The following is a 15660-nucleotide window of genomic DNA, read 5'->3' on the forward strand; positions in this document are numbered from 1 at the left end:
TCGGAAAACAAACCACTTTTATTCTCGAAACAAAATGTGATGGGATGAATCGAGGCGGCGTTTCATCTAATTATCTGATTGTAGTTCCTATAATGTGCGTGTTGCTACCTGGTAGCCCGAGTCGTTGCAGGTCATGTAGCATTTTCCGCAGTTGATGCACATCTCCGGATCAATGAGGGCCTGCACTTGTTCTAGGTTGTCCAGATCCTGGTACGCACCAATGTGCTTTAGCGCTCTGGCGATCACATCCTTGAAGGAGACGAGAGGAGGGGATTAAACAGCGAAAGAAACTGAAAGACACAGTTTGAAAGGCAGCGTTCCAGTCTTAAGTTAGCTTAATTAAATCAGCGCTAGAAGGAGCAGATAGGTTTTGATGTCTGACTGCTAGTTTGTGATCTCCACTTCCTCCTCGAGACCCCTCACAGCATAATCACCCCGAGGAATAAAGCCTTTTAATGTTATGAGGAGGAACACTCCATGTGCTATAAGAGAGCTTTAGAGATGAATCGAGGGCAGTCTGTTCAAGTTTAACACAGAAGTATGTTTTGGTAATACAGCATAAATACTACATATTGTGTAAGCAGTGCACATTTGTAAGGCCTCTGAAGCAGAATGCTGAAATGTGAAGTTGTAATCTTACCTTGACACTAGGGATGGGTTTTTTGGGGATGTTAACTCTATCAGCATTAGCATCCCTGGCCACACTGTCGCTGGGGTCTATCAGGCTCTTCTTGTACATTGCAATGGCTTGAGTTTTCTTCTCCAGGTATGGTCCAAAGCTTGGCAAACTCTTTTGGACAGAAGGATTACAGAAGAAACAAGATGCTTTTTGTTTAGAGATGTTCTTTGTAGATGAACGCTGAAAGTGTTCAGTTTAATGGAAGCAACGATGTACAGCAAGTTGTATGTTGTGGCAGAATAAACCCCTAGATCAGGACACTGACGCAAAGTAGAGATGAAATATTGATTTAAAATATTTCATAAGCTAATTTGTATCAAATACAAACCTTCGTTGAGGATTTTTTTAAGGCAAGATACAAAGTTCCAACAAGACGAACATGCTATTTGGTTTGTTCCTTTCTAATATAATGTTATGTTATTAATCAGGCATATATATAATTGAATTATTTGTAAGTAAGTATTTGTAAAGTCAAGATGATTAGCAGTACCCAGATTACCCTGTATTATTGGTTTTAGTGGTTGCTGCAACTGACCAATCAGAATTAAGTGTTCATTATCATTAACGTTCAGACATCATTATTAAATACGTTTATTTAAAAGCCTTTACATGCTCAGATTTCTCTACAGTTGAAATATTCTAGAAATACTGCAAATGTTTGTTAGTAAACACCATAATCAACACCTCATTAAAAAGAACATAAAATTTGATGCATTTTATATCTAATTGTATATATAAATTTATTTCGTGTAAAAATGTATATTTACTGGTATGTCCACTTTAATGACAGCAAACACTGAAGGTGAATTCATATCCATATATCCAAATAAACCCTAAAGAAATTTGTTTTTACACAAACAAAATGGAAGGCGTGCTTAAAACATTTCTGCGATCACGTCCCACATCCATTTAAAACGAAAGTGGTCGCAGTTCTATCTGCGCCTCCAAGTCTCCTGCACACGCGTGACCCTCCAGAGCAGCGGGGCTAAAGAGACTATTCATATTCACAGTCACACCTCCATACCGACGCACTGAGCCTGAGAGCTGGTCATAAAACAAGCCTCGAGTCTTCTCTCTCCAAAGACCTTTCAACAGGAAATGCCGGCTACGCTGACGAGAAATCAAGTTCGCCACAAAATTAGCCATGCTTTTAATGGAGCCATAAAGACAATCTGCAATGAATTGTTAGGAAATCGTATAATACTACCGGTAATTGCGAGGATTAGCTGGTCAAACTAATGGTTTGACACTAAAATGGTAATGAATGGTAATTTGAGGGAAATGGACTTATGGGTTGCTGATGGCCACCGCTTCCAATAACTGATATTTTCAAGTTTAATAAATGGTCTTTCATGAATGAAGGGCAATTATCATATTCGCTGAAACGTTCAAAGAAACACCACATTTTCTTGAAATTCCTCTCTCAGCAAAACAACAGTTTTCAACAACATTCAAACCACGGCAAATCCTTTCGACCTGATGAGAGGACATTTAAATTAGTCTAGCTTTTTCCCAGTCACACATATTCTCAAAGCTGTTATCCAAAACCCGCCTGTAACCCTTCATTTCCACCACGGCCAGACAGAAGTAACTCAAAAATCAAAACAGCGAAAGAGGAATTGGTTATTAGCGGTCCATGTCTAACTTCACACTTGTATCTTCTTTTCTTTAAAAAGTAACAGAGAGAGAGAGAGAGTGACAGAGAGATAGAGAAGCCTTTCCTAAGCCAGGACCTATCAGAGGAATCAGACAAACAAATCTATGGTGGCGGTGTTGACTGCAGGACTAATGGCTAGCTTAGGGGGGGGCGCATCCTCCATGTATTTATTTCCCTGTAGAGCTAACACTGGTGGCCCTGTTCTAATCCTGCATAAAAGCATTACTCTCTCAGGCACAGGCTGACAGTCTAATGAATCAAGCGTTCCAGCCCTGCAGCAGACAGTCTGTGGAAGCCATCGGGGGCTGAGGAGATAAACACACACATTCTCACACACATAAAAACACACAGGCTAGACAGAGATAAGTCATTAACAGTGCATCAGTCACAAAATAAATTGAGAGAAGACTAGCTTGCGCATGAAGCATGATTACACAGCAACTTTAAATGATACTTTGGTGACAAGTTACTACTTTTTTATTTTATATATAGATGGTTTCATCAGAAGCACACGCCTGGCCCGAAGTTAACTTCCAGTATGTGTTTGGTTATAATAAAATGTATTTATTATTACATATATATTAATATATGTTCATATTTTATTGTTTATTAATTGTATCAAATTGAATTGAAACTACTCAATGATTATTTATACTTTGCGGAGGTCTCCCGGAAGTGAAGTTAGGGCCACATGATGTTTGTTTTTGATCATGAAACCTATGTATGTATTTATTTGTAATTACTGGCTGATGGTGCCGTCACACTACACTTTTGATTCCATTCACTTCCTTTCATATGCAAACAAATGCGGAAGACCTGAATTGCAAATTCCTGCAACATTTTGTTCCGTTACAAAGTTCAAGTTTGGTGTACCCTTAAATGCAAAATCGTATCACGTGACAAGTATGCCCAATAGAAGCTCGATACCCACACCGTTTTGTTTTAGTTGGAGGAAATAACGATCTGATGTTGTGAAATACATCTTTAAAATAATGATAACAACAATTCCAGTGCGAAGACATCTGAAACCATGATGCCTAAATAATAAAAAAAGTATTTTGACAAAAGTGTTTTTCTGATTAATACGGTTGCTGCTGAGTGACTGATCTGATGGCTTCTGACATTGAGTCTCGTGAGTTCATACGAGTTGTTTCAACAAAATGAATCGGTTCAAATTAGTAATCAGGTCGCGAATCGAACATTAGCGGACATTGACACGCTTTTTAATCTTATTCACAGCTTTTATGACATTGCAAAAGATAGAAGTTAACACTGAAAAGACTTTACTGCATAGGCCTTTTAAGCTTGTCAGGTAAGAAAAGGCAACATGTTTTTGAGCGCATTCGCACCCAGCCGTGAATCACGTAAAAATATTCTCTGAACGCGCCACATGAAACATTTGATTCTGTCTTCCGACCTCGCTTTTGATTAACGTGTGAGAGAGAGAGACAGTTCAGAAGTTACAGAATGATCGGAATATGACATCCATGTTCGGTGAGATCGTTTTAAAAGCATATGGAGCGCTCTGTCCTGCGATGCTTTTATGCCATTCGGTCTGCGCTACACCGATGAAGTCAAACGCACACTTTAGTTTGGAGACAGAGAGATTGCGCAAGCCCTCTGCTCGCTCTTTCCTGCACTTATCACAAGCGCGCCATTCACCATTCATTTATCATATTAAATGTTCAATGAAATCTTTAGCGGGGCAAACATTTGTTTCACGCACTGGACCACTTTAGTCGCAGTCTAGAGCCCTGCTTATAATTTAAAGGGATAGGTCACCCAAAAGTGAAAATTCTGTCACTTTGCACATTTACGCATTTACTCACCCTCAGGTCATTTCAAACCTTTATGACTTTCTTTCTTCTGCAGAACACAAAAGAAGACATTTTGAAGAACAATGAAAAATGGCGTTACCCATTGACTTGCACTGGGTTTGTGTCAGTACAATAGAAGTGAATGGGTACCGCCATTGTTCGTCGACCAACTTCCTTAAAAAAATCTTCGTTTGTGTCCTGCCGAGGAAAGAAAGTCATAAATGTTTACAATGACATGAGGGTGAGTAAACAGAGTTTTAATTTTTGGGCGGACTTTAATGTGTTTTTAACCCACGGCATAATCAAATTTAAAGAATTGTGTACTCTTAAAATATGAGCTAACCTGACGTCCAAAAACTGCAACAAGCACTTTCAGTAAACAGTCTTCAACAGGACAAACACCTGTTACAATAAACACAGACACGGCAAGGTCAAGAAACAGCAGTTGGACCAAAAATCCGCGCCTCAGATCTCCCCAGAACCAGATACAAAGCCACTGACCACCATTTTGCCTTCAGCAGTCTTGTGAGTGAGCACAGGACACTTAAATGGCAACAGGCGGAAATCCCAGGTGCCCATTAGAACTTCATGTCTTCCAGAGACACAAACTGCAGACACACCGCAATCCCATAAGCTCTCTCTCTCAGGCTCTATCTGCTATTTAGCGATGGGCTACAGCGTGTCTGCTCAATGCTAATTTGCTCTAAGATCATTCAAAGGGGAGTCTACAAAGCGATACTTTTAACAATGGAAAAGAAGAAATATAATGACGGGAGATGTCACAAAGAATTTTCTACAAAGGAAATTGCGAGCGAAGGAAAATGGAATCTGATTTGGGCTGCTGCTAAACAGACAGGTTGAATACTTGTGTAAAGAAGGCGAGCGCTAAATAACAGTTGTACAAACGTGTCTGAGGAAGAGGAATTTCTTTCTCTTAAATGAGAGGAAGCGTTTTTTTCACGGGTCCACTCCACGAGTGCTGTTTTAATGAGTGGAGCTACACGCACTGCCAAATCTCATGTCCCGGGCAACCAGAAAGCCTCTGCTAATTAGATGCAGAGCTTTCCAAAACACGGGGCTTGTCAATTCTCCCATCTCCCCTCTGGATTGTAAATCAAGAGTGCAGTGGAGGAAGCAGCACACATTATGTCAGTGTGGGCTGAGTGATTTAAATTATACGAGAATTAGAATGAAAGCCCAGCCTCGTATGTTGTGTTGCATCATGTCGATTGCCAAGGGATCCGACGAGAGAAGCGCTCATCTTTGTCCTTGTATTGTAATGGTTGGTAATCGGAACAAATCAGGGAAAAATAAAAAAGAGTTTTCAAATTTGTCATGGTTGCTTTTCTCTTTTTGTTTTCTATGGATCAATTGTGAAAATCGAGTAAACAATGAGAGAATTTTCATTATAGATCTCTTAAGGAGATACACTTGACATGTTAAAGAGATGCCAGAGACATTGTCGAAAAGCTATTTCAAAAGGACATCAACTGAAACTGTGATTGCTGTCCGGATGTGAAAGCGAGAAACCTGTCAAGTCCGGTTGGGGCGTCATGAACCGTGTCATCGGACGGTTTATTACCTGTGAAAGGTTTGACCTGCAGTGCTAACAGAACTATAAAATAAAGATGTTACCGTCTCCATCCTGTTTCAATCACAAATCCAAAGCTTCTACAAAACCCCACAAAACTTCGAGGCCAAACAATGCCTGAAACGTAGCCTATAACCAGATTCAATTTATTACTTGACTAAAGTTAAGCAAAGTCTTAACTGCTTGGCTTTTTTGTTCACTGCCGTATTTTCAATTTACGGGATCCTCTTATATAATGCTACTAAATAATACTGAATAAAATAACAAAACATGAATCCCCCGAGCTCATGTTAATGTAAGGAGCTCAGCGCTGGTATCATGGTGGGCATTGATCTCTGCACTTTAATTGGCTCCAGGCAGTGAATTTGCTCTTGTTTTGCAGAGAAATACTGTAGTAGCCAAAACCACACATCTCTCTTTGTGCCTGCTCTCATCAGGGTGCAAAAATAATGGAAACGTTTTCTCAATGTCCTCTCTCCATAACTGAACAGCAGCAAACAGTCAGATGCCAATATGGGTGTGTATGTGTCTGTGTGTGTGCTGAGACCTGTGTTGTAAACAACTGGAACTGTCCCATGATCACAGATTTACAAAGGGCTAATCTTGTGATGCACACAATACTGTTTTTATGATAAAACTTGCATGTATAATATATACAATCATACACCGCAGGTACGTATGCAGGTCTAAAAACATTAACCATATAGATTGGTTAAATGTTGTGCTTATTTACAAGCCCTCTTGCCATTTCAAACCTGTATGACTTTTTTCTGCAGAAAAAAAGAAGCTATTTTGAAAAACTGCTGGTCCTCATTGACTTGCATTGGTTTTGTGTCCTTACGATTCGAAGTCAATAGGGACCAATGGGTTTTGGCTACCAACGTTTTTCAAAATATATTTGTGTTTTGCACAAAAAAACTGTTAAAATAACAACTGGGTGCGTTAAAGATGACAGAATTTGAAGAAGGTGAACTATTACTGTAAGTTAGGGGTTTTCAAACTAGACCCCAGGGGACCTCAAGAATGGTTTAAGGGGTCCCCAGAATTTTTTCGAGAAACTATAGATAGCAAAAGTTGTAAAACGCTATACTGAAGATTATTCCAGTTTCACTTTTTCAAATAATATGTTGTCCTTATAATATTACACTTATTATTTGTCTAACAGTTTAAATGCTTCTTTATGCAAACATGCATATTAGAAAGGGGGTCGCTCACAAAAGGTTAAGCATATTTGGGGGTCATTTGCATGAAAAGTTTTAAACCCGTTTTAGGGGATAGTTCATTCAAAACAATGTCACTTAAATGTGTCAGTAAATTTAATTTACCCTCATATGGTTATGACTCTTTTCTGTGGAACACAAAAGAAAATATTTTGAGAAATGTAGCATTTGTAACTATTTCAATAGTCATGAATTAAGAAAATAAAAAATCCTTCTAAAATGGAAGGTAAATGTGTCTGATCAAAGCATAAAACGGACAGTGGCTCCAAATGCAGAAATGATTAATATACACGTAATTTCCCTAAATATTTACAACGGTTTAACAACAGCTTAACTCTGGACACTTTCTGTCCTGCTTTTGCCATAATTTAGAGTTATGGATCTTTTTTTCTAATTCAACATTATATAAAATTCTATAATACTGACAGAACTTGTTTTTCACACATATCACACAGATTCGTTGCTGTATTTTATCGTTTGATTCGAAATGTTCTTTAGTTAAAAAAAACATACAAAAATGACTAACATTGTACTAAAACGTCTAAAACCGTAAATACAAATATATAGATTATATGTATGAACAACCATCATTGTTTAAAACCTTTCTTACACTGTGTCAAGTGATACTTGCTACTGCAAAGGGTGAATGCAGATTCTGAATGGAATATGAGGACAACTTGAAGTGGCGGGGCTTACCCCCCGGTTTCAGCCGTATGCTTGTTTTGCTGGACAGAGCTCTACAGAGTTGGCATGTGAATGAGAGAGAGAGATTTCGCCCCTCATGTTTTTCCAAATCATGTGGTAGTGTAGAAATAGCACTTATCAGTTCACACTGCTTTCCCCTCTATCACTTTCTGAAGCACAAAGCTGTTTATGGAGAGAGAGACATTTGCATATGTTTGTATGTTTTCATTTCTTTGGTGCATGAATGCAGTGTAGCGTTGGGGAAAATATAACTTTGTGTAACTGAAATTTAAATGGGCGGCTGAGTTTGCCCACAACTGTGAGACTGACGAACATAATCCCGATTTAAATAATTTGTGATATTAAAAATAAATATATTCCAATCGGAAACACGCCAGCTGTGATTATCTAACATTTCAGAACCCTTAAATTTATAACATACTTTCGGTGAGTAATGTAATTCACAACCAGAGCCAAAAATGAAAAAATAAAAACCTTATTTGATATTGATCGTGCAGTATTTGTTAGATTTAGATCTCTGTGCTTTCAAATACATCTACTCCTGCAGAGTCTAGCTGAGGGCCATCATTGGTCAAATAGTCACGAGGTCACCGAATGGTCTCGGGTAGCCCGGAGCTTGTTTCATGCCAATCGAGGAAAATGACTCTACGACTGTTAGCATGATCCTTGCGGCTATGTTACTAGCATCCACAACCTTATAAATCCTTCATGACTCAAAGAAGCATTATCTCCACCATCAGGCTTATTTTGCCTGCTTAATTGCAACACAAATCACTAAAGGTTAACCGGCAAAACACCACGTTTCATTTGCTGAGACTAGCCTTAGGCAACCAGCCACTGAGCTACTCACCTTTCCGACGAGCTCCTCCACGCGGGGGACAGGTTTGCCCTTCTGGTGGCGTATGGTGGGAGGAGACTGGCCGTCCCAATCGCACAGCTCTTCTATGCTCTTCAGATAGAGCAGTGCCTTCAGGCCTAAACAGTAGTCTTCAATCACAGTGAAGTCCTGGTTCTGCACGGCACTGCATACCTGTTAAATGTGCACAGATATATAAACAGACCTTTAAGCTGACAGTGACACACTATCCAGATAAGATGTTAGTGTGTATTCATTATCTTCAGTGGCTAAAGAATTACACAACCAGAATGGAATAGTTGCCCTGTGCTTTTAAAGGTCCAGTGTATGAAATTTAGCAGCATCTAGCGGTGATCTAGCTCACGCCTCCCCTCCCCTTCGAAGCATTATGGTGGCTGAGACAGGGCTAAGTTGTTGTCATGTTTTCACTTCTTTGCGAAAGGAGATCATGTATTTACGAAGCGTTCTGTAGATCCTCCAAAAATGACACACTGGACCTTCAATATAATTTCATTGTGGTTCATTTTTAGGTTATTTACTTGAAATCTACAAATAACAGTATAATTTTTGGGTGAACTACAACTGCAGACACAATGATTTTTCAACAAATCAATAAAACAATTTCAGAAGAACATGCAGATGCAAAGAGGAACAATGCAAAAAACACACACTGGACAAATTTACAAATGGTAGGATATTGTAGAAATATGATATACATTTCAAAGTCCACCCTGCCCAATTGTCCACCCTTCCTCTGCAACATGATTAAAATGAATTATTGTCTGCTGCAGTGCATTTTAAGAAAGAATCCATCCTCTTTTTGAAGCTACATTACTGTATAAAAAGGCAAAAATCTCTGGCCTAACCTAAAACTTCACTACACTTTTCTTAAACGTGCAATTTCAGCATTCCTAAGTGATAAAATTACAAACCAGGCAAAATCACAACTAATAAGCTCTCCCTGTTATCCATAAACATTTACTCAGTAATTTTTGATCAAAGTCACTGAGTGCAGCTGTGACACGTATGAGGGGACCTGGCCCTAACGACTGGCTTCTCCCAAGATTTTTCTTCATTTATTTATCATTGGAGTTTGGGTTCCTCGCCACTGGGCCGTGTTGGTTTGCTCACTGGGAGACTGCTGATATTAGATCAGCTTAAAGTGGCTGTCCGTAAGAATGGCCTCTTTGTCGCCATCTCTATTTGTTATTGCTACTACAGGTGATATACCTCATTTTCTTTACGTGAGTTGTGATTTGGCACTGCTCAACTGCGCGGATGAGTCTGATGTTTTGAGTCGTATGTCACCTGTGGCCTGTGACGGTGCACTTGTGAGAATCTTTACTGTACATCAGTAGGGCATAACAAACATAACAGTTAACATTGCAGATGATTTAACACGAAACAAATAAGAACATAAACAGACCCAAATAGTGCAAAACTACCATTTTGGCCGGGAGTCTCCCGTTTTGTGATTTCTCAAGGAAACTCTCATAACGCGAACCGGACAGAAGATCCAAGAACGCGGCCGCGGGTCTCAAATGCTGACAGGTACGGTCATGTATCATTCTACACCATCCAGCTTTATATAAATAAACTGTATGCAAAGCCTTGCCATCATGAAATAAGACCGTAAATTTGAGTAAAATCACAGGCTTCACTTATCCTGAGTGTGTGCGCCACATGAAACACAGATGTGGGGAGATAATTTATCAATCACAAGAGGTCCCCAGATAATACTAATCCCGTGCAAATAGGGTTTAAGTTACATTTATCATAATGAACATAACAAAGAGAGAAAGAACAACCGATGAAACTGTGTACCCGTCTGTAACATAACCAGTGCGCTACTGTTTTTGTGTTATCTATTGAAATGTCTTACATATTCTGTTCAGAAGAAATAAATCCATGTCTGCCAATATAAATTCTTGTTGAGTCCTATCACATTCCCTTTTTCTTTGTAAACTTTTTAGATTTTCACAACTGATGAATCCCCAGATGTCAGCGCCGCGCTGCTTGCGGTTTAAAAGTACTAAACGGCACCATAAATAATTCTAAAGTTTCCAAGAAAAACTATCTGTGTACAATGCTACCCCTGCCACCCGCAGCATCCACACGCAGGCTGGCAGCCGGGTGCTCTTCGTTCTGTTCACACGAATGTGACGAAATGAAGCATAGAATTAAGACACCAAATAAGGATTTCCGGAAAAAGACGACCCGACAGGGAAAATTTGAAACCATTATTACATGCATTCCGTGGTGAATCCAGCAAGTGTAGTGACACAGATTTAAACACAGTTCTTTCATATACTTGCTCAATAATTGGTATTAGTTATTTTTTTACTCAAAAGAACTTACGGTGTGCCAATTAAAAGGTTGGGTAAATTCTGTTAACATCGCACCATTATAATGATCTTGCTTGTCCTACAAACACCATGCACTGTACTGTGTTTTATCTTTTCTGTTTTGCTTTGTATTTTCTCCTGTAAAGCTGCGTTGTTGCACATTGTGAAAAGCGCTATATAAATTATATTTTATTGAATTGAATGTAGTTGCCACTTGTCTTGATGGAGTGGCTTTCACACTAACTCACAGGTATTGAAAATACACATGAAAAACCAACTATCCAAATTTAAATGGTGTCATGCATGCTTTGAAGTAGAGATCTTAAGTCGATATCTTATGAAAGATGACAATTGGCAGATTATGCAAATCACTTAAAATAATGCTTTTGAGGAATTTTAGACAATTTATGTCATCTGCATAATTCATAATTAAATAAACTAGTCAAATGTGTATTTTAGAGGCTTAGACATTTCCAGTGATAAAGTCAGTCACCTTTAAAAGGTTACATATGTCTCAACCTAAGTTAAGTCCTTTGTTATTGCACGTATACAGTATGGGCTTGAATTAGTTGGTGTAATTAATCAATATATCATCTCTGTTCATCCGTATGCAGATAAAACCCAACTCTATTTTCACTTGCAACAGATGGCCACAAATCAATCAGCACATTGTTGGACTGCACAGAGAGCATTATTTGTGAATGTTACAGATCCTTCTGCAACTACGTAAAGACAGATAGACTTATTATTCTACGCCATGTCTAACTCTAGATCTCTAAAGGATTATAATTACATTAATAATTTAGGAATCATTTTTGGCAACTCTCTGAGTTTTAGCAATGTTTGTGAAACAGCCTATTATCACATGTGAAACATCTCTAAGGTGCTCTGTGAAGTTCTCTCCTCTGCTGACAGTGAAAAAATCACTCATGCATTTGTTACAACTATGCTCCACTGCTGCAATAGTGTTTTGGCTCCATCAAACACTTCGAAGGAGTTGAAAACGAAGCTGCAAGAATGCTGACTCGTACTAGAATGAGAAATCACATTTAACGCACACTCAGACACTTAAAAGGACAATTTGCCCCCCAAAAAAGAGAATCCTGTCATCATTAACTCTGCTCACCCATACCTTATGTTATTTCAAACCTTTTCATTTTTATTTGCAAAAAAAGGAAAATTGATGAATGTTGATGGTACTTTTACATGCAATGAAAGGGAATAGGCACCGAGGCATTAGCCAGATATTTTTACTGCATCTTTAATAAATAAATTATGCTCAAAAATCACTTGGCATCTACACAGTTTGAGAACATATGAACATAGCCATATGGCATCTCTACTGTAAGACTTTTAAGAACAATGTAAGACAAACAATGATTCTATGTACTGTATATGTAACACCATCTGTTTGTTCTATTTGTTGTTGTGCAAAAACAGTTGTATTTAATATTCACATTGTAATATCACATATGTATTGCATCACCTGTGCCCAATTTGTTAAATGTCTAGATTTTTTGCACAGATACATAATTTTGTTTTCTTCTGCACTTTGCAATTTAATGACAACACAGCTAGTTAGAGTGCTGTATATTTTGAATAAATGTACATTTATTTATTCAGAAGTTGCTTTTCCAGGTGACAGAAATAGAAAAAATTCTTACTAAATCACAAGGACATATGAATTCAAGAATATTAACAATGCCGCATTTCTAGAGATAGCAGAAACTGTGTACGTGCTTCACAGTATTAAAACATTTTGTGTATGTGAAATGACGAAGATAAATATGATTAAAGATGAACAAGATTATAAAAAAGTAGTTTCAAAGGGTAGCTCCCAAAAAAGTGAGCAATAGGAGATCTATATACTGTACATCATATGCTATCACAACTATAAAAGAAGAACTTTTGCTTTGAAACCCGAAATCTCAGTCGTATTTAAAAACGCAATAGGTCTATTTGAAATATTGTGGATTGGAGCTGCTTTATGTAACAACAAAAATCTAACAGGGAAATAATATTCCACCGTTAGCTCATAATGTGCATCAGAGGGATATATAAGTATTCTGCAAAGCCCTTTGTACACAAGTTTTTAAAGAGGCTATATAAATAAAGTTGTATTTTCATGCTTACTATCAAACGTGCATCTTGACTTAATGTTGCTCACCGGAGCAGCTCGCTGGTCTAATCCAATTCATGCAGGAAATGGAGGCGCGCTGTTCTCGTAACCTGCCAGTGACACTGATTCAACTCTACTGTGCCGAGGAGTTGGCCACTTTACAATTTCTCCTATTACTACGTGCCGGCACTCTGCTATTACATGTGGGTGTGATTAAAATGTTTTAATTCCAATCTTATCCCCCCAGAACTCCCAGGCACTTGTGAAATGTTATTTTTGCACATAATGAGAGTGTTTTGATTTATTTATTTAAAAAGACATTTCAGAGGCTGTGGCATCATGTTGAGATAATGGGTTTATTTGCACTAACAACTTGTTCAGAGCAATGTTGTAAATTGCAATTTGCTTTGAGATTGTTGTTGCAGCCGGGCTGCAACGGCGCGGTGTGAGTATAGCCGTTAGTAGACTCCTTATTAAGGATTTGATTACTACTGACTACTTAATGCACGTGTTGAGACCCATGTGTTAAGCTGGTGCTGCAGTGTTGCATCTTGGGTAAAACGGAAATGTTGCAGCGTATAAACGTAAACTTTAATCGGAGACATTACAAATGGAGCACTCATATTAAAATGAAGTGAGACGTTTTGACTTTAAGGCCTCGCAATTTCTACGCAATAAAATATTCTAAAGCTCAGCTACTAGAAGCACTATGGTGGCTAACATAGGACAAAGATGTCGTAACGTTTTTTGCATCATTGCTGAAGGAGATAATGTATTAACGAAACGCACTCTGTAGGGCTACTGTAGAAACAACATGCAAGGCGACCCACAGTGTATGTAGATGCTCATTCAAAGATAATAAAAACATAACGCTTCATTATGTAAGGTTTTTATACACCTACACCATACACCAACATATATTATATTGCATTTCTGTCAATAGATCCTCCAAAAACTTAAACACAGCACCTTTAATGCTTGTTTTATTTTAAACAGTGCTGTCATGTGATTAATCAATTCCAAAATAAATGTTTGTGTTTCAATAATATATGTGTGTGCGGCCTGTATATTCTTAAATAGACAAGCATGTATATATGTGTAATATATCTTTTTATATTTATACAGAATTTAAATTATATCTACCTATACATTTACATATATTTATATATTAATGTGTCACGTGTGGGCCTTTATATATACATACAACTATACACAACAAACACACATATATTATATAAACACAAACCTTTATTTTGGAGTCGATTCATCGTGATTAATTATCGCTAGATGAATCATGTGTTTGTGTACACCAGCCATGCTCCTACAGAACAGTTGGAGCCTACATGCTCATCTACTCTCCGACATGCTTCTATTGCTAAAAGTATGATGCTAAGAGGTGATAAAGCCGAGTGGTTAAAAGTCTAGAATTGTAACCCAAAGATTACAGGTTCAAACGCTTCAAGGGAGTACCTATCATTGTCTTCTCAAGCAGGCACTTAACCCCAGGTTGCTCCAGGAGGATTAACCCCGTAATGACTGTAAACTGGTGGTAGTGGATGGTGAATGATAGTGGTTACCTGCAGGACAGAAGCTCCAGCATGAAGGAACTGCAGTCCAGACTCTGCCGAGTCAATGCCACCCGTTGCCAGGATAGGGAAGCCAGGAAGAGCTCTGGCTATAGCTGACACAGCACGCAGAGCAATGGGCCGGATTGCATTGCCTATACAAATAAAAGAGGATACAAATAGAATAAATACAAATGATCATACCTGTGTGTGTGTCAAAGATGTGCCATGTATATATGTTTTTTTGGGGGGAGGGGGGGTTAAAATGGTTATAAAGCAGGAATACTTTTTATTGAATGAATTTAATGAATGACACCCACTGTGTGAACAGGTGTCTGTGTCCCTGCATCTAAGCAGTAACACAGCAGTCACCCCACTCCCATCTTCCTCTCCCTGTACCCCCTCCTTTCCTCAGAATGGCAGGATTCCCTAATGAAAGCTGAACGGCTTTCTGATCAGCCAGACAGATGGAAGTGTTTATCACATTACATTTAACCTCATTTTCCCAGCAGGTTCCCATTCATTGATCACAGTCGTACGTTTGTCCACATTCATTTCGCTGGATCGGCTCAGAACTCAAATTCCACAATTTGACGGTTTGATACAGCTTTCTTTTTTAGCCCCGCTCCGGAAATGCTAAATGATCCTCATCACCCACACTATTCCCAAATTGGGGAGATAAATTGAATCACGGCACATTTTTTTGCATCCCCATGCAGCATGGTTAATTATGTACATATGGGCGCTTTCCTAAGCCTGTGGAACTTCCTGCCACACTCACTTTATTCTGTTCTTCCACCTGTTGGCTGAATGGATGGGATGTCAAGTAGAATTTGTCATCTCTGCTCTGTTGTGACCAACTATCATAAGAACACATCACTCTGCTTGCAATGAAAGCCACTTGGGTGTGATTTAGAGATGGGGGTTTGGTTTCCTACGGCTTAGGTCACAAGGCTGCAGATCTGTGGATTCTTTAATGTCTGTGTGGGTAAAATATGTGTTGAAGTAACAGGGTGTTTCTTCAATTAGTGGTACTTTTCACTGCTTAAAAAAAGGAAACTTCTTCAAACTATGTGTTATTTATGTTAAAACATTTATTTCATGTC

The 15660-nt window shown here is 38.5% G+C and overlaps 1 protein-coding gene across 1 annotated transcript in view; it reads right to left on the reverse strand.

The window, feature by feature from the left end:
* The window catches only part of dpydb (dihydropyrimidine dehydrogenase b), a 101067-nt gene that overhangs the window by 1350 nt on the left and 84057 nt on the right, over positions 1-15660 (reverse strand). The window contains exons 19-22 of the mRNA XM_079451670.1: positions 14567-14709; positions 8520-8699; positions 641-790; positions 109-249 (exon numbers count right to left, since the gene is read on the reverse strand). Coding sequence (XP_079307796.1) covers positions 109-249; positions 641-790; positions 8520-8699; positions 14567-14709 — 614 coding nt within the window. The remainder of the gene's footprint in view (positions 1-108; positions 250-640; positions 791-8519; positions 8700-14566; positions 14710-15660) is intronic.

Source organism: Barbatula barbatula (assembly GCF_947034865.1).
Source record: "Barbatula barbatula genome assembly, chromosome: 3".
NCBI lineage: Eukaryota > Metazoa > Chordata > Actinopteri > Cypriniformes > Nemacheilidae > Barbatula > Barbatula barbatula.